Source organism: Furipterus horrens, unplaced genomic scaffold (assembly GCF_987537825.1).
Source record: "Furipterus horrens unplaced genomic scaffold, mFurHor1.1.pri manual_scaffold_2, whole genome shotgun sequence".
Classification (NCBI taxonomy): Eukaryota; Metazoa; Chordata; class Mammalia; order Chiroptera; family Furipteridae; genus Furipterus; species Furipterus horrens.
The window spans coordinates 31,720,250-31,746,713 of record NW_028327172.1 but is presented as its reverse complement, the minus strand read 5'-3'; the positions used below and the strand labels follow the sequence as shown (position 1 = coordinate 31,746,713).

General features: G+C 44.9%; 1 protein-coding gene across 1 annotated transcript; it reads right to left on the bottom strand.

The window, feature by feature from the left end:
- Nucleotides 1-1,024: 1,024 nt before the first annotated feature.
- On the bottom strand, nucleotides 1,025-23,745 carry CSRP3 (cysteine and glycine rich protein 3). Its single transcript, XM_090263227.1, has 6 exons — nucleotides 23,663-23,745; nucleotides 14,196-14,335; nucleotides 5,991-6,159; nucleotides 4,229-4,361; nucleotides 3,029-3,122; nucleotides 1,025-1,355 (listed from the first exon to the last, which is right to left on the bottom strand). The coding sequence occupies exons 2-6, from the start codon at nucleotides 14,305-14,307 to the stop codon at nucleotides 1,279-1,281; spliced, it is 585 nt and encodes a 194-aa protein (XP_090119353.1). The 5' UTR covers nucleotides 14,308-14,335; nucleotides 23,663-23,745; the 3' UTR covers nucleotides 1,025-1,278.
- Between the last annotated feature and the right edge of the window lie 2,719 nt (nucleotides 23,746-26,464).

The window sequence follows — 26,464 nt, the reverse complement described above, 5'->3', positions numbered from 1 at the left end:
GGAGAGGGAGGCAAGGCAGGGTGAGGGAGAGAGCAAAGCCAAGGCTTCCTTCCCCAGAGAATAGAAATGTGCATCCTCAGGCTGTTGTGGTGGAACTCAGTGGCTGAATCACCCCAGTGAGTCTCTGGATAAGTAAAGCAGACACCTGCATTTTCTGTTCGAAAGCGAAATGGGACACAACCTTTGCTAGCCTTTTTTTTCTTTCTGAACCAGTCTGATAATGCCAATCCAATAAAGAAAACGATCAGGGGTGATTGCATTTTGAACGTCAAAAAATAAATAGACAAATAAGTAATAGAATCAGGGCAGGGCCTTGACTGTGAGAGCATCTAAGCAGCCCTGAATAAATGCTCGTTTTAAAGAAAGCGTGCTTGGGACCTGGAGCCTAGAAAAGCCCATGGTTTAATGGAAGGTTTCATAATTTTTATCAATACATTTTCATTTGGTTTGATTTACTTCAAACAATTCAGAATTGCATGTGGGAGAAAAGCTGTGATGGTAAAAAGTGGGGGCCAGAGAAAATACACATGCACTTGAGTTGTAGAGAATTTGCTGGGGAGGCAAACAGACATTCTTAATTGAATGCATTTCATTTGCCAGCCTGGCAATTTGATGTAAGGGAAATTTTAAGAAAATTGCTAAACCCTTGGGAATTTTTCCAGAATAAAAGAAAATCATCCTCCTCTCATTTATGACACGTCATCACCACACTTTAGTGCCTTTTCTGAGTTTTCACAAAATGTGTAATGTTGCAAAGCCTATGATAGGACCAAAGGATCTACTCTTCAGCAGTTTTGTTAGTTTTGATTTTCCTTTTTAAATTAGCTATCATGTTGTTTGTTTCCTCTGGGACACCGGTTTTTCTGTCTGCTCAGCTGACAGGTTCTGGAAGATTGCTTTCCTTTGTTTCTTCCTCCTCTCTTTCCCCAGTTGACACCAAAAATTATATTCTTTGCAGCTAGTTTTTCAAACTACCTCTCTATTTTTGAAAACTTCCGTGTCTGAAAGAAAAGACTCAGACATACAAGGTACTAACAAAGCATTTATTGCCTCTCCCATCCCAGGTATCGTGAATAATAAAACACTTGTTACAGATTAAACTCTTAATAATTTTCTTCCGAAGGTCTCTTCTAACTTTGGGTAAGGACTATGATCACTTTGGAAGAGAAATACTGTCCAGCTACCGACGAGAGCATGTTTGGGGACAGGTGTCCATCTGGGCAGGATCACTTGGAAAATGTTGTAGACTGATGAGAGATCTGAGAATTGGTACACTTTTCACTCTTTCTTTTCTGCTTGTTGTGTAAGACCTCCAAACCCAATACCTGTGGGGCCAAAATTTTTGGCGTAGCAAACTGTGAATGAAAACGAGAGGGGAGAGAGAATGGGTTGGTTAGCACCATTATTTCAGTTCCTTCTGTCTGGGTACAGTCCTTTCATCTGTGAGAAGCATCCTTTTGATAAATGTATTTATAAGATAAATTTGTAAGTAAATCAGACACTTTATTTTAGTATAAAAGTAGTTTACAGTCATACCTTGGTACCTGTCGGCTTCAAAACTTGTCAAACCCTGAACTCATCGCATTTTGACAAGAAAAAAGTTTTCAGCACTCGGCGCTTGCTTGGGACTTGTCACACTTGCTAGAATTAGTATGAGTTACAACGCCGCCCCACAATAGAAGATGCTTCATGGTTTGGTACTCGTCACAAGTTCCGGAGTGAATTAACGACAAGTATCAAGGCACCACTGTATACTTCTTTGCACCTCACTGTGTTCACAGACACTTTCTCATTTGAATTGACATAATCTGGCTCCTGATTGCCTGCCCAGCCTCATTCCCGACTGCTTCCTGCCTCTCCAGGCACATAGAACAATGTCTCGGTTTCAGGGCCTTTGCACTCACTCTTCAGGACGCCCCCTCCTGAACCCACAGTCATCCTTCAAGGCCCAGAGGAAGCTTGTCCTCTAAGAAGTCTTCCCCAACACCCCAAGCTGATCACTTGCCTCTGTATGCTACTGCCTTGTGTACCGTTGTGTACCGTCTGCTACTAGAGCCTTTTTTCACTTGGAAATGCAGTTATTGGTCTACATGTTGATCTTCCTGCTGCTTATAGCAACATTGTAGACGTTTCTGGCCTCTGGGTGCTGAGGATACTCTTGTGTCTTCTACTGCCAGGAGGAGGCAACCACTGTGTCTCACTCTTCATGGGAAAAGTTTTCGCAACCTACAGTCTTGGTTAGTCATGTCCTCCCTCTGCCCCCTGCCACCCCAAACCAGGGTTCCTCTCAACCCACTTGGAGATCTTGAGACACCATCATTGAGTGAGAGGGTGGGAGGACCCCACTGAGAAACAATAGGCCTCGGAGAGGCTCTGAGGTTGAGGACGCATCGCCTCTTCTCTTTTGTAGCATTGGGAAAGAGCTAAGGCTCTGCTACCTCCATGAGACAAAGGGACCACAGAGGCAGCTAGGGGCAGGGCTGTGAGGACCAGAAGGAAAACCTACTGCTCGGTTTTATCTCTATTAGTAAAGGGATGTGCAACATCAGCAACAGTAATGCCAGGAAGGGAAGAGAGAGAGAGCAATGGAAGGAGGGAGGAGGAAGGAAGGGAGGGAGGACGGATATGTCTTGAACTAGAGAGGCCGGACTGAGTTCATCCTCCCTAGGCACCCCTATCTGCCACTCAGGTGGACAGAGGCCTTTTGGGTTTTCAGAAGACAGTGTAATGCTGATGTCCAGGCCTGTGGTCTCTTCCAGAAGCAGAAGCAGAAGCAGAACACCACTTCCTCATCTTCTCTCCCCACACGCACCCAGCTGCCCCAAACCACATCGTCCCCCCACTTGCTCTGATGGAGACCAGAGCTGGGTCAGGCAGGATGCTTTGCTCCGCATCCTGAGAGCCCAAACAATGCCCAGGCTGAGCAGCTGTGCCTCCCGGCAGGCACAGGCCTCTCCACAGGGACACAACTTCTCCTCAGGACCCTCCTCAGGCAAAACACCTCCAGAGAAATTCCAGAACCACTCACCTTTGCAATAAAGTTCTCCATCTTTGTCAGTGACATTCGTGGACTCTAGACTCTTGCCACAGATGGCGCAGCGAAAACAGGTCTTGTGCCAAGGCTACAGGGCACAGAGGGCAGGAGAGTTACATAGCTGACAGGCTGGGCATATTCCACTTCTGGGGTCACGACCCTGACCCGCCGCATAAAAAGGAGTGCCATTGTCTTAACCTTCATGTGCCTAATCGGCCCTCAGAATAACTTGCTCAGGGAGCTGAAGAAAATGAGGCACTATGGACTTGGCCAGCAATTCTCAGAACCCCTAAAAATAAACTCATTGATGTGATTTCCATGTTTTCCTTCAGAACAGACTAGAAGACCAAGGAATAAACTGGAGAGGGGAACTTGGACTTGGGACACTGGGTAGCATTTATACTGACTATAAAGCTAAAGAAGAAAAAATGTGAGTAAGGCAATTATCCAGGTAGCTTATCCTCATTTTAATTCTATATTTCCAGTAGAAAAGAGTGCCTGGCTTGGATCATCTAGAAGGTCACCTGCCTTCTGCACATCTGCCTGTCTACCAGGCACAGCCCAGGGGTTCTCGTGTATTTTGGGGTGGTCACTGCCCTGGTATTTGAAGTCAGTCACCACTCTCCATGGCCCTCTGCCCCTCATTTGGTGTAAGTAGGGTTTGTGTTTTCATCAGGCGCAAATCCTTGGGGGAATGCCCTGGCATCAGGCCTGAAGCGGGAGCTTGTAGAGCAAGCGCGCATGACTGTCACAGACATTTGAGGACTCTCCCGATTGCCGCGACATTGGTGAGTGAGGATGCTTCTTACTGCTGTGAGGTGTTTGCTCTATCCATCGGTGGTGATGCCAGCAGCAGACTGAGTTATGTAGTGGTGACACTTTTCTGGAAGGCTCTCAGGACTGACACTTTTCTGAAAGGACTGTGGACTCTGATGGGCAGGAGCCTTGTGCATCTTTATCTCCAGAGCTTTTACTGGGTGCCTTAAGCTAGTGGGCTAATGCTTGTTGCATCAAATTCACCAGATCTAGTTTCCAGGGACACAGCCCCGGAAAGTGGGTGAGTATGGGTGGCTCAGCGCTAGAGAGAATGAAGGGTCTGGCTCCCGCCCCCAGTTCCTACTTCTCTCACTCACTCCTCCCAGCTGATCCAGTAAAGATAAGAAGCTCCCATTTGGCTCACGTAGAAGTCCTTACCTTGCCACCTCCCATCACCTTCTCAGCAGCATACACTGACTTGCCGCATCGAGGGCACTTCTCGGACTCTCCGAACTTCGCAGAGAACTTGGAAGGGTTGCTGGTGGAGGCTGAACGTGCTGGCTTTGGGGATCTGATGGAAATAGACAAATGAATGAAACCTACAGACCTCCTGGGCCGACAGTACTAGCTGTGTGACCTTAAGCAAGTTACTTAACCTCTCTGTGCCTCAGACTCCTCAGCTGGTAAGTGGGGCTAATCATGGTACCTTCCTCCCAGAGTTGTTAAGAGGGTTAATTGAGCTGACATGAGTACAGCATTTAGAGCAGTGCCTGCCTGGCATGTAGAAAGGTTTAAACCTTTACTTTCTACTGTAAAGCACCAATGCTCCATGTATGTTAGCTTATGTTATTGTCATGCTTGTTATCATTGATGTGACTGTTTATGTTTTCCTGTACTGTGTTGCAGGCCACTGGCCTGCTTTCCAAAATAAGTTGTGAAAATATTACAGGACAAGATGGGACCTTGACAGTGATACTAAACATATCACAGTCCAAAGAGCTGATGCATTCCTTGTCCCCATATGTGCAATGTCCAAGACAGAGGCACAGTAACAACCCCTGTGTTTCTACATTTTTTAGTGTTTTCTTGTCCATTTATTGCTTGAACCCCACCATAACCTCTAAAGCAGTCAGGGCTAGTTGGGGGAAAGTGAGGGTGGGAGGAGCAACTGCCCACAGTAGGCAGCTCGTAACCAGTGGAGCCAGGATGAAACCGAGGTCTCCAAACTGCCTCTCTTTGTGGAGCATCACAAGAGCCCTAACGTAGAAGAGTGAGCTTTGGGTACTGCATGGCAGAGACTGCGATTGGTATCATCTTTAAACAGAGGATCCAGCTGGGATTGAATAATAAGAAAAATTAAAATGACTAATCACACATCCTTGCACTTTTCCAAGCTCTACTGTGGGCTCCTCTCTCTGGGAGGGACTAGATGACTCTTCAGATGGTCTAACTGCTCTGTGGGGCAGGCCCTCCCGGGGACACTGCCTCAGTTGGGCCTTTCTGCCTAGTCCCACCGCAGCGCTGAGCCCGGACCCCAGCTGGCCAGGCAGCAGCTGTAGGTGAGAGGCTGTCAGTCTGTGCTCAGTTCTGGGCTGGATGTCAGCATGATCAAGACTGGTAGGACAGCCTGTTGAATGTAGGAGGTACAGTGTGCTATCCCAACTCCCCTAGGAAACCTCGGCACTGTATTGGCAACATGTAGCTGGGGAGACCCACAGAACAGTTATTATTGATTGTTTACTGTTGGGGCACACAGCCCATCCCCACAGAACCACTCCCTGTCCCCCCCTACATTAGTCATCTTAGAAGCCAAGGGAAGAAATCCTTTAGTGACAAGCACAAAGCAAATGGTCATTATTTCCCTGCCATATTTATGTGATTTACACAGAAAAGCTCAAAGGGAAGAGATGAGACTCCATAGTTTTGCAAAGGTCAGACAATGGAACATCTGTACTTTCTGAGCTTTCATCTGACATGCAAACCAAGGGCCATGGTGTAAAAGAAAGGCAGATAATTTAAAGAGAGACTTTGGAGGGGTGACACATTGTTAAAACTTGATCAGACCGAATATTCCCATTGTTGGCAGGTCAACAATAAAGTCCATTCTTCCACTTCCAGAAAATGTTGCCATGGGAACAGAATGAACTGTCCTGATAACTGGGGCTGTGCGGGGCTGGGAGAATCGGGGGCAGGAACTCACTCTTGGAACTGGAGGCCCAGGTGTTCGCCTGTGTCCGTGCTGAGGCAGCCAGCGCCTTGTCCAAACCCAATCCCCTTGGGGCCGTACTTGCGCCCATAGCAGACCTTACAATAGATCTCCGACTCGTGAGCTGCGACCGTGGTGCTGTCCAGAGCCTTCCTGCAGGCCACTGCCGAAGAAAGGAAGGTCAGGAGGTTGGGGTTACATTCCTCTCTACTTCCCTGCCCCTCCAATGCCATACTCAGGGTCTAGAGGCCCAGCAGTGGGGCCCTTGGGCAAGCACAACTTTGATTCCTGACCAGTGCCTCTGTCTGCCCTGTGTCGTAGATTCCAAGGCCATCCTCATTCCACAGATGAGGAAACTGGGGCAAAAGAAGGCAAGTAATGCGTTCAGTGGTACCCAACTAGAAAGAGGTGGAATTGGAACCAGATATGTGGTCTTGGACCAGCTACAAATATTGTCTCTGAATCAGAAGAGCCTGAATTCCTGAGTGACTCACCCTAAATGACACCAGGGAAATAAGTGTGTGAGTAGAGGGTAAGGGGCTGAGGCAGGAGAGGAATGTACTTGTTTCTCAATCATATCAGAATCAAGATTGAGCAGTTTCTCTGACTTTGAAGAACACTGCGCTATTCAAGGAGACAGTTACCACACAGCCTGATCCAGTTCTGGAAGCCAGGAGGTGGTGAGGAGGGTGACCTGCCTCAGAGACCCTTAGGCTTATATTGGCTCTAACCCCCCTGTCACCGTATGTTACCTAATGTAAAGTGTCCCCCATAATGTAAAGTGTATAAGACAAGCCCCCATTTTTCCAAAGAGAAGATTTATAGAAAGAGTTATTTTGCCAATTTGAAAGAAACACTTTTAAGGATGTAAATGAAAGTGTCAAATCCCTACTTATGGTATTTAACTTAATAATATAAATCATATATGGATTTGGAGATGTTATTTTTTTTCTTAATCACACACAAATTCAGGAAACAATTGTATCCAAATTCTTTCTCTGTATCTTCAGCATCACCAGAGTGTCTTGTTGAGACAGCTGGCCCAGCTCCAGAGCAGTTTGTCTCTACTTGTCACAGCTTGTTGGCACCTGAGTAGGAAGCTGTCACTTGGAAATTGTATCTCAACCAGAAGTTCCTATTAACATAATATCAGGGCAGCTATGATAAAATAGGTAGGATTTCTACAACTTAATAACTTGCTGAATTGCTTTGTAACAATAATCCTTCAAGGCTTATTCACAGCGATGCTCAGTGCTTATTATAGTGAGGTCATATCCCCGGGAATAAGAATACATGTGCATTCAATTTATTGGCTTTCTTCCTTTTTATTTTAACCAGTTCCATCAAGTGACCTCTATAAGCAATTCAGCATTGCATAAGTTTGTTTCAGGCTCATATGCCTTTCTCAAATGGTCTTTTCTCCTAAAAAAAAAAAAAAATAAAGTAATTGAATATGAGAGGGAGCTTAGACGATAAGGTTGCCTATGAGGTAGGACTGGCCTGAGGTTGGTGGCTGTGTGGCCGGGCAAACACGCATATGGAAGTTCATGAAACAGGTCAGTGTTACCGGGATTAAAAATTCTGTAAAGTTTTATAAAATAAGTGAATAATAAAGTAATTGAGAGATTTTATAACATGGGGGTCTATCGTCGTCGTCGGCAGCCGTCCGTCTCGAGAGACGATGGCGTAGCTTCTTGAGAGTCTATCTGCACCGCCGAGAATGGCTGTGCAGTCCGACTCGGGAGTGACAATCCCTGCCGCACTTGTTACAGGTGAAGGCAGATGGCTGTTGTTGCTGCTGTTGACGCTGCTTCCGCCTCGATCTTTTCTGGGCCGCCTCCTCGTTGCGTGCAGCCTCTGCGCGTGACGTACCTTGTCTGACCGCGAGCCTCCAGGCTAGGCGGTCGTCTGCTTGAACTTCCCATGTGTTGAGATTGATGGAGCATTGTGTCATGTCCTTTTTGCAGATGTCTTTGAACCGCAGTTTTGGGCGCCCTGTCATCCTCTGGCCTTCTGCTAGCTCGCCATAGAGGAGGTCTTTGGGAATACGGCCTGCATCCATTCTTTTGACATGGCCGAGCCACCTGAGGCGTCTCTCACTAAGAACTGCATGCAAACTGCTCATGTTGGATCGCCTCAGCACCTCGGTGTTGGGGACCTTATCCTGCCAGGCGACATGCAGGACGCGTCACAGGCACCTCATGTGGAAGCTGTTGAGTTTCCTTTCGTGCCTTGCGTAGGTGGTCCACGTCTCGCTGCCATAGAGAAGAGTGCTGAGTACGCAGGCTTGGTAGATGTGCAGTCTGGTTTTCTCAGTGAGGCTGGAATTGTTCCACGCTCGCCGGTTCAGTTTGGCCATAACTGTGGCTGCCCTGGCGATTCTCCGGTTGACCTCCAAGTCGACTGACAGAGAGCTCGAGATGGTGGACCCGAGGTAAGTGAAATCGTTGACAACCTCCAGGGTGTATCCGTCGATGGTGATGCATGGGGGAGTCCCCGTGCCTTGAGCCATAACGTTTGTCTTCGTCAGGCTGATGGCTAGTCCGAACTCCTTGCATGCGTGGGAAAGGCAAGTGACTAGCTGCTGGAGTCCCTCTTCGGAGTGTGATGTCAAGGCTGCATCATCGGCGAAGAGCATCTCACGGATGAGCACCTCTTTGACTTTGGTCTTGGCTCATAGACGGGCCAGGTTGTAGAGCTTGCCATCGGATCTGGTGTGAATGAAGACACCCTCGCTGCAGTCCTTAAAGGCGTATTGGAGGAGCATGGAGAAGAAGATTCCGAACAGCGTAGGTGCGAGGACGCAGCCCTGCTTTACTCCGCTGCTGACTGGGAAGGCCTCAGAGGTTGCGCCGTTGTAGGACACCGTGCTGTGCATGTTGTCGTGAAAGGACATGACCACAGCAAGCAGATGTGGTAGACAGACAATCTTCCGTAGCAAGCTGAAGAGTCCGCTTCGACTGACCAGATCAAACGCCTTCGTGAGGTCGATAAAGGCGAGGTAGAGTGGTTTATGCTGCTCGTGACACTTCTCCTGCAGCTGGCGTAGGGAGAAGATCATGTCCACTGTTGAGCGGCCAGCTCTGAAGCCACACTGGGACTCTGGGTAGACGCGGGAAGCAAGGGTCTGCAGGCGGGCAAGAGCGACCTGGGCGAATACTTTGCCGACGACGCTGAGGAGAGAGATGCCCCGGTAGTTGTTGCAGTCGCTGCGGTCTCCTTTGTTCTTGTACATGGTGATAATGTTGGCGTCTCTCATATCCTGGGGGATGTAACCCTCCTTCCAGCAGAGACAGAGTAGATGGTGGAGCAGCTGTAGCAGGACTGGATTCCCGCTCTTTAGGATTTCTGGAGGGATTCCGTCGCTTCCTGGTGCTTTCCCGCAAGCGAGGCGGTCGATGGCTTTGCCGAGCTCTGCCGCAGTAGGTGGGGTGTCTAGCTCCTCCATGACTGGTAGGTCTGGGATGGCGTTAAGAGCAGTGTCTGTTACGGTGTTCCTCATCGCGTACAGCTCGAGGTAGTGCTCGGTCCACCACCACATTTGCTGTTCCTGGTCAGTGATGACCTCACCTGTCTTGGACTTAAGGGGGGCGATCTTGGAGGGGATTGGGCCTGTTGCCTTCTTGATACCCTCATACATTCCTCGTGCGTTGCCTATATCGGTGACTTCCTGGATGCTTCTGCACAGGTTTAGCCAATAGGTGTTGGCACAGTGGCGGGCGGTCTTCTGGACTTTGTTCCTGGCAGCCCGTAGAGCTTGAAGTGTACTGGGAGTGGGCGTGGCCTTGTAAGCCAGTAGGGCCTTCCTCTTAGCCTCGATCATGGGTTCCATTTCTTCCCAGTGAGCCTCGTACCAGTCAGCGTTCTTCCGCTCTTTCTTCCCATAAGCAATAATGGCGGAGTTGTATATGGCATCGCGGAGACGTGACCAATTGGATTCGATAATGTCATCTGCCGCCATTCCCTCGCCGAGTGCATCTTCCATCCTGTTGATGAATTGCTGGGTCTTAACTGGGTTGCTGGCACAACTGGTGTTGATGCGTGGGCGACCCTTCATCTTGGAGTGGTGCAACCTCTTCGGCATTATGCGCACCTTGCTTACCACGAGGGCATGGTCCGTGTCGCAGTCTGCACTGTGGTAGCTGCGGGTGAGGAGGGTGCTGCCAATATCTGTTCTTCTGGTGATGACGAGGTCAAGCTGGTGCCAATGGTGGGAGCGGGGGTGCCTCCATGACACCTGGTGGATCTCTTTGCACTTGAAGAATGTGTTTGTCACGCACAGGCCGTGGTGACACAAAAGCTCAAGCAGTCCCTGACCATTCTCATTGATCTTTCCTCTCCCAAAGTTTCCAAGGCAGGTGGGCCAGGCCATGTGGTCGGCTCCTACTCTTGCGTTGAAGTCTCCAAGGAGATAAAGAGCGTTACTTCTGGGAATCTTGGATAACGCTTCGTCCAGTGCATGGTAGAACTGTTCTTTCTCTTCGGTGGTGGCGCAGAGGGTTGGGGCGTACGCTCTAAGAATGCTGACTGGGCCGAAAGTTGTTGACAATCGGAGGGTAAGTAATCTCTCTGTGCCTCCTGTGGGTGGCTCTATGGAGTTAACAAGCGTGTTCTTCACAGCGAACCCAACATCGTGCTGTCTTGGTTGGTCCGCAGACTTCCCTTGCCAGTAGAAGGTGTAGTTGGTTTCTCTGATAGTTCTGTTGTCGGCCAACCGGGTCTCCTGTAGAGCCGCAATGTCGATGTTTAGTCGTGCCAGTTCCCTGTCGATGACGGCGGTTTTCCTGGCATCATTGATCCACGGAAGGTCTGCAGTAAGTCCGGGACACATGGTCCTGATATTCCAGCTAGCGAGGCAAAGAGCTGGAGGCTTCTTTCTTGTTTTTTGCTTGGAATTGCCTGGTGCGAGTGTTTTGTGGCCCACTTTTCGAGAGACGCCTCTCTGATCCCCACGCACCCAGTGGGGCAGGCGAGCCATGGCGAGACGGCACCTAATTGGCTGGGGGCTGCCCAGCTTGAGGCGGGCGGTAGCTGTCCAGTGAGGTGCGATGACCTCTCCCACCGTCAGAGGAGACCCCTGGCGCTCGTTTCCTTCGCCAATCGGATGAGCTTATAACCGGTATCTGTCTCCTCCCGTGTTGAGTCGACATCTTGCGATGACGCTGGAGTGTCCTCTCCAGTGAAGCTACAAAGCCTGGGCAGGGTGATATGGAGGGCCAGCTGTTGCCCATGCAGCAGACCCCCCCTCTCTTCGCAGCTGAAGGATCCAAGGGGAAAGACAGAGTCAATACACCTTGGCTTCAGGTGCGCCGCAGGAGTTGCCGGTGTTGACTACAACGTCAAACCGCCTTAGGGACTCCGGCTCCGGATTTTCTGTCAGGGTTTACTCCCTTAGCCTTTCCCCTGAAGAGGTATGCCGCAAGGCAGCGGAGGTTTTTTGGAGTCAGAGTTTTCCTTCTCTGATGTGCCCTGACTGGAAGATCGAACCAGCGACACTTAGCTCGCAGGCTGACGCTCAATCCACTGAGCCAAACCAGCCAGGGTATATAAGGCCTTGAAAACAAGGGAAACCATTTTCATGAGGAATGATTTTAGGAGGGGAAATGCTTTATATTTAGACATACAAGGTATACACCTATCTCTGCCCTTCTTGTGGCTCTCAGTTACCAATCTTCAAAACGATCTTTCAAATATGTATTGATGTTCTAGATTCTGAGTTCCTTAAGGGAAAGATTTTTATCTTAATATCCCCAGAACATAGCATGGAGTCTGGCCCAAAATTAGTCCTCTGTAAACATTTGTCGAATGAATATATGGATGGATGAATGGATGAACGTATACATGTGTGAATGAAGACCAGTGGCTCATCCACGATTATACAGCAATAAGTTGCAGAGCCTGACTGGTCTCAGAGCCTTTGAATCCTATGCCAGTGCTCATTCCTGTCACTTCAGGACTGCTCATGCCCTGTCATGCTCTGGCCAGTCCCGTAGCCACTCCCAGGCTCTGACCAGCTCCCATACGCAGGCGCAGTAGGGCTGTGCTGCCCAATACTGTAAACACTTGCCTGCCACATGAAGCTCACAAAACACACACCATTTTCAAACACTTGATCCAAACAAAATAGGAATATAAAAATGTTTTGTTAATAATTTGTGTATTGATTACATATTAAAATTATAACTTTTATATATTAGGTTAAGTAAAATGTTTTTAAATTAACTTCATACATTTCTTTGTACCTTTAAAAAATATGGTTACTAGAAAATTTAAATTTGCATATGTGGCTTGCATTATATTTCTTTTGGGTGTGCTGGTAAGGAGGTAAAGATTTGTCTAGAAGTTAGGCAAACATGGCAGGGACAGGCTTAGGTAGACTGTGTCTCTGTGAACCCCACTTCCAGCAATTGTAGGGCCACCTATAGAGAGGCAAGTCTTGCAATGATAATGTAGAAAGTGTGCTCGTCTCTAGGATCTTTCTGTCTACCACTTTAGAAACTTAACAGTGCTCAGGTCCCCATCCCACCTACGAGTTCTAAGGAAAACATAGAAGGGTTAAAGGAATGCACCACCTAATGCTCAAACCCCTTCTGCCATGGCACCATTGAACAGGGGGTATCTTCCTGCTGACTGGGAAAGACAAGACGCCCCTTAAACCATGGAGAGCTTCACTACCATTTTCTGCCCCCACTCAGGTATCAAAGTTGATCAAAGGAGAATAAAGACCTAGAAGGCTGGGTTTCCAAACCAAGAATATCAGTTTTCTTCTTATACCCACCTGTGTGGCAGGTGTAACTATCTCCATTTTATAAATAGGGAAAGGGAGGCTTGATGGAGAAATGACCTGCCAAAGGTCTCACAGTCTATGGCAGAACAGAGACTCAAACCCTAGTCATTTTTACTCCAATTGCAGTGTTCTTGCCAACATTCGTCACTCCCATTCTTCATAAAGAACACTAGCTCTTTTTGGACAAAAGCCAGAGGGTTATGGGATAAACTCTCTTGAGCAATGACTTCTGGATAACCATAATAATAATAATGAATCTAATGGATATGTCCAGTGACTTAGAAACAATTACCCATTATTAAAACCCAAAGCATTAGTAAATCTGCCAACCCAATCACTCAGAACAGTGTTTCCCCTATTCTTTGATGATATTTATGTTGGCTGTGGGAGGTGAGGGGTAATGGAAACGCCTGCAGCAGATAAAATGTTACTGTTTCTGGCAGCTTAAGGATGGAGTGCCTCCTGCCCTAACAGATGGAGCTCAACCCTTGAAGTTCTGTTTGAAACCGTTTGGGGCAGTGTGATGCCTTGTGGTCGCCAGGCTAAGGCATGGAGGTGGGGTGGAGGGCTCTCTGGGGAGGGGCTCTGCCAAGTGTTGAGTAAAGCTAACCCTTAAGCCAGATCTACTGGAGGGAAGCAAAGAAGGCAAGTGGCCAAAATAGACTGTTCTCCCAAAACAGGGCTGGCTACTAAGAAACTCCAGAATGCACTCATGTCAAAGAGACTAGACTGGGAGTCTGAAGACAGAGGTTCTATTCTGGCTCCACTACAGATGCTTGCAACCTGAGCTCAAAGATGAGAAATAACTTGTCCGAAGTCACATGAGTTGGGCAGAGCCAGACTCCCAGGTGAACTACAGTGTCTTAAAATGGCCCCAGTTTTAACATTTGTGAATCTGCCAGGTGACGGTAAACATTCCTTTTGTTAAGTGACTGGTGCCCAGGCCCTGAACCTCTTCACTTTCTGACTCCTACACAGAACTGGCAGTATCTCCCTGTTTGACACAGGTTCTTTCTTTGGAAAAAGACAGTTGCAGCTGACTTCAGTGACAGCTGGCCAGTGGGAAAGACAACGAGAGCCAAATCCATCCTGGTTCCAGATAAGTAATGGCTGTCTTTCTCTGCCAAGTCACACTTTGTAAATGTTGCCACCAGGTTAAAGTTTTCACCACCGAGATCAGTGGTGGGCCAGCTCGTTCTGACTTTGAGCTTCAGGAAAATGGCCTCTGAGCTGGGCAAGGAGAGCACCCTCACTTGCTACGGTGGGACCCACCAATCCCCAGGTGATGCTGATGCTGCTGGTCCTGGAACCATACACTGAGGACCACTGACAGAGAGGCATCTGTGGCTAACTGTGAACTTTGAGATGCCCTCCAGATGCTAAGGGGCCTTCGTGGTGTTCACCCAACTCACTGCAATGGAAACAGGTCTTGTGGAAACTCCTTCCATTGCACTGGATTTCTTCCGCGTGGTAGACTGTCTTTTCGCAGGCTCCACATTTTGCTCCTCCACCCCAGTTTGGCATCTTGAAGACTTTCTGACCAAAGTCAAGTCTAAAAAGATATAAAGCAAATACCGCAATTTAGGCAACCTCAGAAGTGAACCAATTACTGGTAGTGCAGTGGTCTGAAGACTTGGATCCTGCCCCAGCTTGTTTGGCCAGTCATCCATTCATTCATTTATTCATTCATTCATTCAGCAAATACTATGTGCAAATTGCAAGTCATTGCATAAGGCCCTGAGCAAGTCACTTTACTACTTGGGTACTCAGTTTCCTCTTCTGTTAAATTTCAAAAGCACCTGCCCCTATGGACCTCACAGAGTTCTTGAAAAGGATAAATGAGCTAATTTTGTGTATATAAAATTATATACAAATATTAAGTATTATTATTTTTTCATATAAGGGTTTAAAAATTATTCCATCAGAGTGGCAATAACCTATTAAAATGGTCTTACATTCTTATTTAGTTCAGTGCTATTGATGCACCTCTGATCTTGCTAATAATATGGGAATTCTGGTTTGGTTGATCCGGAGAGAGGCAGGAAATTTTGCATTTCTAACAGACTCCAGGCAATGCTAATGCTACTAGTAGTGGACCACCCTTCAGGTAGCAAAGCCTTAGCTAATCTTCCTGATAAAAATATATAGTATATGAAATATCCAGTTCAGATTTATTCCTTCTATTTATTAATTCATTTTTAAGACATATCATTGCCCAGGCAATAAGCTATAGTGGCTCTACTCCAGATCAGTGGTCTGGAAACCTGCCTTCTGCTTTGGGGCCTACCCACAACTTGCTGTGTGCATCAGGGTGAACTCTGTGGCTTCTCTTACTTCTGCCTTCCCAGCTATACTACAAAGAGTCATTCTTGTCCTTGCTGCTTCCCAGTGCTGTTTAGAGGACTAAGTGACGTGATGTGCAGGAAGGCACTGGACAGAGCTCGTAGTGTCAGTTGTGATCACAGGAGCCGGGTGATGATGCTGTGTGTCTCCCCACCCCTTTGAGCACATTCTGCTGCAAGGAGCTGCTGATGCCCACAGCCCTGGCCCATCATTGTCTCCTCACTAGAGAGTTAAGTTCAAGAGATACTAGACAAGGAAGAGCATCAAAAAAACTTTTTCTTTCTGTGTCTGTGTATAAGTCTAAATCCAGTTTTCAGTTTCCCCAGAGCAAAACTAAAATGTCATCAATACTCAGTGAAATTTCTGCAATCCTACCAGCCCCAGGGGGCTCAATTTTCACTGGGATCATTTGGTTTCTAAGGAGTCTGGTGTGTCATCTTGTCATTGACACCAAGCACTATCAGGTCATTCCAAGTGGCTGCTTCTGACCTTCTCTTTCCCTTCTGGGAAGCTGTTCACCTTCTTAGAATAGTTGGCGATTACCACTAAGCCCTCCTGATCACTGCTCAGGACTGTGTATCCCAACCTCACAACAGAGACAGCTTTTGCTAAGAAACAGAAGGTAAATAGTGAACAGACCACTGAACCTGATACTAGGACCAAAGGGAACATCCCTTTCTGAATGTCTCTGCAATGAGCTTTTCCCATTTACAAAAGCAGTGTGAGATTAGCCAGGAACGTCCTATTCTTCCTCTCATAGAAGCAGGCTCTTTTAATTCAGTAAAATTTTAGAAAATAACTTTTTTTAAAGGAAACATCTAGTGCTTTTATTTCTGCAGTCAAGTTGTTTATTATATTAGGAACGAGTAATGGATTGATTTTGAGTTGAGATCCTTGAGATCAAGTCTTCATTCATTCATTCAGCCATTAATCCATTCATTCACCATGCATTTATTGCCTATCATATGTCAAGCACTGCACCAGGTACTGGTGAGGGATCAAGGGCAGGAAAACATAAAAATGAGTGATTTGTGTCCTCTAGAATTGAGAAGCCCACATTCTACCAAGGAAGATAGCCAGGAACCAGAATACTCTGCACCAGAGAAGAGTCCTGTGAGAAGTGCATGCGAACTCAAAGGAGGGAATGGCTACCCACATTTATATTGGAGATGAAAGCAGGGAGTTGTTGGAGGATCACAAAAGGTGGCACATCCAAAAGGGGTTTTGAAGGGTGACTGGGAGTTCACCAGATAGAGAAAAATGAGAAGAACCCTTTAGGCAGAGAAAAGAGCGTAGAGAAAGTCAGAGAGATCTTAATATTCCCTAAGGGGTTAAATTATTTATTTATTTTTACTCCATTAAAATTTCTGAAACACCAATTCAAATGAACATATGCTCCCCAATGTTATTCATAGTAGCACTGTTTACAATAGCCAAGTGCTGGAAACAGCTTAAGTGCCCATCAGTAAATGAGCGGATCAAAAAACTGTGGCACAGTTACACAATGGAATATACACAGCTGAAAGAAAGGAGGAATTCTTACCCTTCGCAACAAACAGCATGGATGGACCTGGAGAGTACTATGCTAAGTGAAATAAGCCAGGCAGTGAAAGACAAATACCATATAATCTCACCTATAAGCTGAGCCTAATGAACAAAAACAAACGAGCAAAATAGAACCAGTGACATCGAAATAAGAAACAAACTGACAGCGGCCAGAAGGGAGCGAGGAGGAGGATAACAGGGGAAAGAAAGGGAAAGGTCTAATCAAGGAACAAGCATAAAGGACCCATGGATATGAACAACAGGGTGGGAAGTGACTGTAGGAGTTGGGAGTGGATGGGGCAGTGAAGAGCAATGAGGGAAAATTGGGACAACTATAATTTTTGGAAGATTGATCAAACTCCTCATTTTAAAACAAGGCAAGGCATAAGTAAGCATTTAGGAGTATTTTCATAGCTAACTCCCTTTTCTAGGAGCTATCTTTCTCTGATTAAAGATATAGTCTCCGGAAAAGAGTAGAATCACCTAATTTTGCTTATGTTCATTTTGATCCAGAGTTTCAACATTATATAAAATAGAGAAGAAATGTAATATATATCTAGGAATGTGACAGTGACACTTGTGAAATTAATGATGTGGAAATTTTCAATAAAAACAACCCTAGGTCAAATTTCTCATTTCATATCTCCAGTGGAGATTTCATTGGCATGTCCTGCAAGTTAATGGGAGAGAGATATGCCTCTTGTGTGTGTGTGTGTGTGTGTGTGTATTCAACAGCTGCCTACACATGATACTTTTCAAACTGAGGATGAGGTTATAGATAGTAACTTCTTCACAAAGTAACATATCCTAGCACAGGTTTTTTTAAATGATCATAAATATTATAGATATATAAAATTTGAAATCCAAAATAGAAATCTGTAAGCATTCTGTTAAACAGGTGCTCTGTTCCGTTTCTAAAGATGGAATTGTAGCTGTGGAGGCCAAACACAGAAAAACATCTTTGAATTTTTCTTCCAATGCTCAAAGGCCAAAAGGCAGAGGGTATTGTAAAGCATCCTGAATTGAAAGACACAGGTTCTACTCTTAACCTTGTGACCTTGAACTTGGGTGAAAAGTAATGATACTACTATCTACTGCACTTTCTTCACAGGACCATTGTGAAAGTCATGGAAATACGATGACATTTAAAGCAGTACAGTTGCCCCCCACTTATCTGCTGGGGATGTGTTCTAAGACTCCTAGAGGATACCTGGAACCATGCATAGTAGTGAACCCTATATACACAGTTTCACTTAAAGAAAGCATTGTATGGCTATACATCCATGCCTTTTCACTTAAAGGAAGTGCTTTACGGCTTCTCTGTGGCATATCTAACTTGCCAGTACTACTACTCTTGCACTTTGGGGCTATTATCATGTAAAATAAGGGTGATTTGAACACAAGCACTGGGATAGCACAACAGTTGATCTGAGAACCAACTCTGCTCCTAAGTGGATAACTGGCAGACAGCATATACCACATGAATATGAGATTCACATCATGGGTGAGACCACGTGAGATTTCGTCACACTACTCAGAGCTGCACAATTTTATTGCACTAGTTAAAACACTGCAATTTAAAACTTATAAATTGTTTACTTCTAGGATTTTCCATTGAATAGTTTTGGACCAAGGTTGAGTACCCCTAATAGAAACCATGGAAAACAGAACCACAGGTAAGGGCAACTTTATTGAGAAGCTATTTAAAGGCAAGGCATCATTACCTCTTTTATACCAGGGTATTCAAACAGCACCAATTTGCCCAGTAAGTCGCTATGATTTGAAAGCACATTTAGGCCCTGGCTTACATACATAACCTTTTTAGTCTCCTACATTGCTTTGAAATTCCTGTGTCTCAACACTCTCCTAGCCAGACCCACAATATGAGTTTACCCTGGCAAGATACCAAGGGATGGGCCTTTTTTTTTTTTTTTTGCCAGCATTGCCTAGCACTGGGGAGGATCATTGAAGGTGGGACACCAAATATAAGCTGGGCTATCACTCAGCCCCATTTGTCCCCTAGGTCACAATCTCCATCACATTTTCTGGGCCAGTTTGGGAAATGGATGTATTATCACAAAGTTGTTACTGAGGATTGAAATGGAGGACAGGCTAAGATTTATGAGGATGAGAAAGAATGCAGGGCCCTGCTACATCGGCTCGGGAGACGGTGGACTCCAGATTTTTGGACACCCAGGTTCCAGTGAGAGACGGCTTGTACAGACTTCCTAACGAATAATGCTGTGGAAGAAATCCTACTGGGCAGTGTGCTACTGGAGGGGGTGAGGGTGGGGGTGGGAACAAAGCATTGGATGAAATGTGAACCAGAGTCCTAGTTCTGTCTTGTCTCTTTGAAGCTGTATGATCTGGGAAAGTTCTTCAAGCTCTCTGAACTTCAATATCCTCCCTAAAATGGGCATATTGGCCCCTCAGCCTTCGCTATTGCCGGCAGGATTATAGCAGCACAACTATACATCAAACCACTTTGTAAACTATAGAGTATTATAAAATGTAAGTGCTCATTAGTTCTGCAATAACTCTGAGTTGTCATGCATCAATGAGAATTTTTAAAAGAAAATCCAGCTGTGTATCTTAGGTACATTCTTTCTAATCCAACACTTTGTTTCTTTTATTTTTAAACTATGAGCTATGTAGTTGAAAGGTGATACTGTAGGGAAACATGGGTGGGTGGATAAAATGGGCATTGAGTGATTCAGTTTCTTCTTTGTCCATTAAAGTACCTGGGTAGAAACCTTAGGTTCTAACCAGGCAGAGACCTCAGCGAAAATGCCATTTTGAATTCAGTGTTGGTTCATTTAATCATCTTATTAGTAGCCTGATCATCCTATAGTGAGTTAAATTGCCTACACTGGCTGATACAAAGATTTTGGGTCATAGAAACTTATATCTGGAATCTAAGTGATAATTATTACTAATATAATAATATTATTGAAGCTAATGTGTGTCTGGATACCAGCCCTTGGCCCAGATATTGTGTCATATTTCATTTAATTTTCACAGCAATCCTTCAAGGCAGGTAATACTGTAAAATTTTCTTAGAGATGGGGAAATGCAGTCTGAGGGAAATTACCTTGCCCAAGGTAACATGGCTAATCAAAACTGGGGTCTCTCTGACCCCAAAGCTGTGTTCTTATGTTAAATACTACCTATTGTTAACTATGCATAAGTGGCTTTAATATAAACTATCTTTAGTACAGTCCTGCAGAACTAATTTTGTTATCCTCACCTTGCAGATAAATAAAACTGCGACTCAGAGCTTAAGTGACTTGTCTGAGGTCACACAGCTAGTAAGTGGCAGAGCTGCAATTCAAACCCTGGTTAAGCTGGTTCTATATCCCATGTCCCTGTTAACAACATGCTGGAGAGGGGACAAAGCTCAGCACCCACCAGCTGATGGGAATTGGGATCTGATCAACCCATCGTCTCTCAGTGGGACAGGGTACTCGTGGGTGGGAGTTACAGGGAGACTAAGTTCGATTCAGGAAAATAAAGGACTAAGAGTCAGTACTATTTAAACATGGAAAGGGCTTCTTTGGGGCTGAAGAGATGTTCTCTCACTATGGAGTTTACCTAGACTGGGTATGGGTGTCCAAGTGTTGCAACGTAATAAAGCCCCTTCAAGGGTCCTTCAAGCCCTGAGACAGATTTAGGGATCTGAACGGTGGCTGGAGCCTCACTTTGCTGAAATACTGTCCAATTGCATCCCCTCTCAAACACTGCTTTTTCTCTATTCTCCTAATCAAGGTAAGGAAGATGACTTTGCACAGTGAGAAAACATAGGTGTTGGAAAGAACCAAGCCAGAGTTTAAAAAAACACTATCTGTTGGACCTTGAGTGAGTTCCTCAAAATCTCTGAGCCCAGGGTCCTCATGCATGTAAAGATAAAATGAGAAGCCTTGTCTTAGAAGGTTGTTTTCAGGTTAAATAAGACAATAATAGCAAAGATGCTATGTATAGGTCCTTAATACATAGCAGGTGTTTAATAATTTGTGTTGCATTATTATTATTATTATTATTATTATTATTATTATTATATCTCTAGTTTTTAAATCTGTTTTCTTAAAGCAAGCAAATTTCTTCTTGCTTCAGCTCCATGGCCCTTCTGGTTCAAATTGTGAACCAAATCTGCTTCTCAGCCTTCAGAGTGTGCTCCAGCCAGGAACAGGTGCAGCCAAGCCGGGGAGAGAGTCAGCCCCCTTGGGGGCCCAGGGTGCCTTGTGCCAGGGACAGCATGTCAGGCAAGGTCCTAAGCCTGTGCCCTGGGACAGCCACTTCCTTGCTTTGGCAGCTCTGGTGCCTAATACCCGCTGACCTCTCTGGTGACCTGTGCTTTGAAATGAAGCAGCGAACCTGGACAGTCCCTCCCTGTGGCCCAGGGAGACAGTGCCCTTCAGCTCCCATGTGTAGGATGCTCAAGGTCAATAGCTTCCTCCTAAGCTTCTGAACAGATAGATATACAAAGTTCCCCTTGAAGAGGCCCTTTCACAAAGCCTGGGAAGCATAAGTCACTTCTTCCAAGCACAGAAATAAACCCAAGTGTTGGCTGGCATCCCTTTAAAACTTAGACATGGAAGACATGCCTGCTCATTACACTTAGGCTGTAGCATGCAGGTCATATTACATCTTTTCTGAAATTATCTCTGAAGTATAGCCAACGTTTGCTCTCAGAAACTCACTTGGTTCTGTTTTGACCTTTGTCATTTGTTTTTAAAGACCCTGTTGCACTGGCTCTGCCACTTTCTAGCTGTGTGACCCTGAGTAATCACTTCGCTTCCTTAAACTTGTGTTTCTTCTTTGAAGAATGACTTCTTGCAGGACTCTTTGTGACAGTTAAATAAGCTAATATTGTCCCCCACTCACAGTAAACAGGACAATGAACAACCAACAAATCATGATTAACCTTTTCCCATGATGAGAACTTTCTTGAGGCTCAGAAAAGTCTTCCATCCTCCATGGCCCTGAAGACAATCATTGCCTTCCTGCTCTTCTTCATGGCAGTGAATAACTGCACTTTTTCTCAGTGAAGGCATCACATTTCCCTTTGGCCATGAAGCCCCACCCTGGGTGCAGTATTCCCAGATATCTGAGCAGTACACTTGTAGCTGGAAATCTGCCTGCCTCCGGAGTTGGATTTCCTGTGTACTATATGCCTAGTCTGGGTCCATTTGTAAAACAAATCAATCATCTTCTAACTCCTCGTCAGCTTGTCACTTACTCTAACCTCTGGACTTCTATCGTCGAACTCGTACTTAGCAGCAAGTCCTCCTGTGGCCCATCAGGTCTGGCCCTGTGCCTCTTCTTTAAGGCCTCACAGAGGTATGTAGCTTTATTGAGCTTCGCAAAGTACTTTACTAGACCCTATCTCATTTGATTTTCACAAATCCCTTTGAGAAAGATGGCCTTTCCTTAATTTTACTGCTGAGAAAATGGAAACTCAGAGGAGTGATGTTCTGACCTGCCTCCCTTTCCTCTAATTCATGTGAGCCAAACCTGTCTGCCTGAGCTGGAGAGGAAACGAAGTTCTGTCCTCTCTGCCAACAGCCAGGGCCCATGTTAATAACCGAGTTGATCATAATGGAACCAAAGACAAGCCAGAAGAATTCTCCCTTTTTCTGGGTCATAAAGCAGTTTTACATGCATTGTGATGAATTGGATGTACCCAACACTGAGATTCAGCCCCAAAAGCAAGCTGAGGACACAGGCTCTCCCTATTTCCTTACCTTCCTGCTGTTCATGCCCACCCTTCCCTGCATTAGTGCTACTTCTACCTCCCCAGTTCCGACACCAGACATGGTCAATACAAGCTCATTAACTAGCACTGAACAGTACTGCAGAGAGATAAGGCTTCTCCTAACTGGTTCACCAACCATTCCCTCCTAGGGGAGCCACTGCCCCAGCTCAGGGATGGAAACAGAAATTGGAGACAGCAGCTTTGTTGTTTGGGTAGCACTTCCATGCCGACCATTGCTTGGAAACCCTTCTCATTGTCAGTCACACTCATGCCTGTCATTCACTGGAATTAGAAAGAAAGAAAGGAAGAAGGAAAGAAAGAGAAAGGAAGGAAGGAAGGAAGGAAGGAAGAAAAAAAGGAAGAAAAAAAGAAAAAGGAAGGAAGGGAAGGGAAGGAAAGGGAAGGGAAAGAAAGAAAGGGAAGGGAAAAGAAGGGAAGGGAAGAGAAAAGAAAAAATCCTTGATCGAATCACCTTCTCACCCCTGGCTAGGAATTGTCCTCCTACTAAATAAAGCTTTTAATGTATTTTCAACATAGCAGTGTCTTTTTCAGATACTCTTTTAGTTAATTTTAAAAAATTTAAAGCAAGCCTGTTGCTAAACACCCTTGGGGTATAAAATCTGTTTTAAACCCACAAGTGTCACTGTTACCTATATGCAAGACAGGGTATGGTGAAATACAAAAATCGCAGTCATTCACCTACTTTGATGTAGCACAATTCCTTATATTTTGACATTGGAAATCTAGCTTCTGCCGTATTATAACTATTACACCACCTTCTAATTGTATGGTACTTTACAGTTCAGAAAAATGTCACCACATCCATACTGATCCTTGCAGAGGAGACCAAGACCCTGAGGGTAGGAACATCTCAAAGTCACACATTCATTCATTATGTGGTTCTAGGACTAGAATTCAGGTTTTTGGACTAGAACAATAGGAAACATTATTCCACCAGGAAAATGGTGTTAGACGAAAAATAATACCTTACTCATTTCTCTGTCTGTGAGGTTCTCTTAAGCCCCCAAATGTTAATCGCCCCTTTTAGGAATTTTCTAAACAACTGTTAGGTCCACAGCAGAGTCCAGCATAACTGGAGTCTCCTCACACAGACCCAGAGTAGTTGCTAGTACTTGGGTCATGAAACACATTCTTACTCTATGGGACCTTTCACAGTCCCAACCAGCCACCAAACCAGCAGCCCACTCCCAGTCCAGACACTTGTTTTTCTCCACTTACCTGCCTGTGTGGTCTCTGTCAGCTCTACTGAGGAATTGGGGGGGCTATCGTCCTCTTTAAATATATGGGGGCCGTCACCAGCCTGGGCCCATAGAGGGAAGGGCAGGAGGGAGGCTGAAGGGAGAAGGGGAATGAGACATGAGTAACACAACTGCTATCAGAGGCTGAAAATAGCCTGTGACCAAAGCCCTGAGCTTTGTTCCCCCCATGCCAGCTGTGGGGCCCTGGGAGAACAATATCTTTTGGGCTCTGTTTTAATTGCCAATCACCTATGGCATCGAGGGATCAACTTGTAGAGTCTAAATTTCTGACCGAGTGGTTAGAACAGAAACAAGAGCAAAGAAGGATTTTATGTCTAAAATAATTTTTTCCAGACTCTTACTCCCCTGACCTTTCTGGAAATCAATGCAAGTTTCCTGAAAATGAATCATGAGCCATATCTGGGAGCCCTCTTGAACTCCAAGGCACAGATGAGTACACTCGTGAAGAGAACTCAGAGCTAAAAATAAGAGTGATGGGTGTCTGAAACGATACTTAGATAAGCTCTTCAAAGAAGCTTGGGAAAAAAGGTCAGTGATCATCAAGTTCCTGCCACTCCATGGCCCACCATGCTATCAAAAAAGTTTTCTCTCAAAAGTTATTTTAAGAGATTTTATTTATATATTTTTTGAGAGAGGGGAAGGGAGGGAGAGAGGGAGAGAAACATCAACATGTAGTAGCCTCTTGTACATCCGCAACTGGGGACCGACCTGGCCTGCAACCCAGGCATGTGCCCTGACTAAGAATCAAACCAGCAACTCTTTGGTTTGCAGACCGGCAATCAGTCCACTGAGCCACACCAGCCAGGGATCAAATGTTTCGAGTTACTTTGCTCATCAGCTTTTTCTACTTAAGAATGTAACATGACAGTGCGCCATATTTATGACCAGTCTTCATAAGTCTCTGTAAAACCACTTTTTCTTTGAAGGTCTAATTTCTTTTTGCCCGGTTGGCACATGTTCTGGCTTCGATCAAGCATCAAGGACTCATATGCATTATGGAATTTGATAGCTGACAGGAAGTTCAGAGATTTAATAGACTAATTCTTCATGCTATGGCTGAGGTAACTGAGGCACCTAATAAGCTCAAGGTCAAACAATGAGACATTGGCAGGTTTCAGATAGAAATTCTGGTCATTTGTCTCTCAGGTGAAGGTACTTTCCACTGGCGTTGACCTGAATGTTGAGGTTAGGTGTAGGTAGTACCTAACTGAGGAGTGTATAAAATCCAGCCTTCAAATCAGCCAAATTAGCCCTTTAGTTACCTGCTTCTACACACACAAATTGGTTGAGTGATAGAATATTTCACTGAAAAAGGTTTGTGTTAATTTCACAAATATGAACACAGCACAATCTATGAAATATCCTTGGTCTATGTTTTCATGCAAAAATCTATTCATCGTAGAAATAGGGAAATGGTGAGTACTCTAGAATGTTAAAGTTATAAGGGACTTTAGAAGTCTCCTAGAATAGCAGATTTCACATTTTGTGGGATGTTTTTTTAGAATGATAATATTTTTTCCATAGATAATATTAAATGGAACATAAATATATAAAGCAGATAAAAGAGGGAGCTCCCTGCCTTAAATAAATAGGTGGTCTAATAGTCCAATTCACATAGCCTTTCCCTGAATCCCCAAAATGGCTTCCAAATTACTTCTCTGGGACAAAATTTAAAAGTGATAAGTGTGTCCCACCACTTTCACTTTATAGATACAGATATTAAAGTCCAAAGAAGGGATCTGACTTGCTTAAGGGGAGATGCAATGTATATAGTAGAATTATTTCTGGAGCCAGAAAATCTGGGTTTGACTATAATGTCTCTGACTCTTAACAAAATGTTTTCTAATTATACAGTGTAGGAATGTATTTTTATTTTAAAAGACTAAACAATAAGGATGTGTTTAGGATAAAGTGTAAAAGTTTCCACTCACCATCCTACTCTCCTTCCCAGAGTTAATAACTGGCAGTATTTTGGGTTTTACTAAATTGAATCATCTTTTTAAAGGGGATTTAGTGCATTCACATTATTATGATTTTGGATATATATAGAATCATTCCTTTCATTTAATTTTGTTCTATTTTTATAATGTTTCTTTTTTCTTTTCTGGCCTTTTTATTCTGCCATGTTTTTCTCTTATGAATTGGAAATGATTCTCTTCTTCTACTTTAAAACTAATGCTACAATAAATATATATTTTTACTGATATCTAGATTTAATTGGTAGCTATATTCTGTTTCTTCCATACCATAGTATGAGAAACTTACAAGAACCTCAGCACATGTTCACCATCATCACGTTGCCCTCTTCCTTTATCTTGACCTTGGGATTACACACCTGCCCACCACCCCCCGTGTGCACATCATCAGGGATTTTAGTTTCACATTGTAAGTTATTTTGTTTATTATGCATCAGTGGCTATTTGAACTGCTTTCGCCTTCATTCAACTACTGTTCCTTCTATGTGTTTTGTATCTTACACTTTAAGTTTCCTGAGAGAGAGATTTAAAAAAGGGGGAGGGAGAGAATGAGAATGCGTTCTTGATGAATTCATTGAGTCTGTTGTCAATGAAATTTCTCACATAATTGAAAAGTTCTTTCTATTAGTTTGCTACAACTGCTGTAACATACACCATACACTAGATGGTTTAAACGACAAAAACTTATTTTCTCACAGTTCTGGAGGCTAGAAGTTTAAGATCAAGGTGTCAGCAGCGTTGTTTTTTTCTGAGGCCTTTCTCCTTGGCTTGCAAATGGCCATATT

Excerpts from the sequence above, each read along its gene's own strand:
- CSRP3 (XM_090263227.1), bottom strand. The coding sequence starts at position 14,307 with ATGCCAAACTGGGGTGGAGGAGCAAAATGTGGAGCCTGCGAAAAGACA. Across the intron at positions 3,123-4,228 it reads AGGTGATGGGAGGTGGCAAG|CCTTGGCACAAGACCTGTTT; the intron begins GTAAGGACTTCT and ends TGTGCCCTGTAG. Across the intron at positions 1,356-3,028 it reads TGGAGAACTTTATTGCAAAG|TTTGCTACGCCAAAAATTTT; the intron begins GTGAGTGGTTCT and ends TTTCATTCACAG.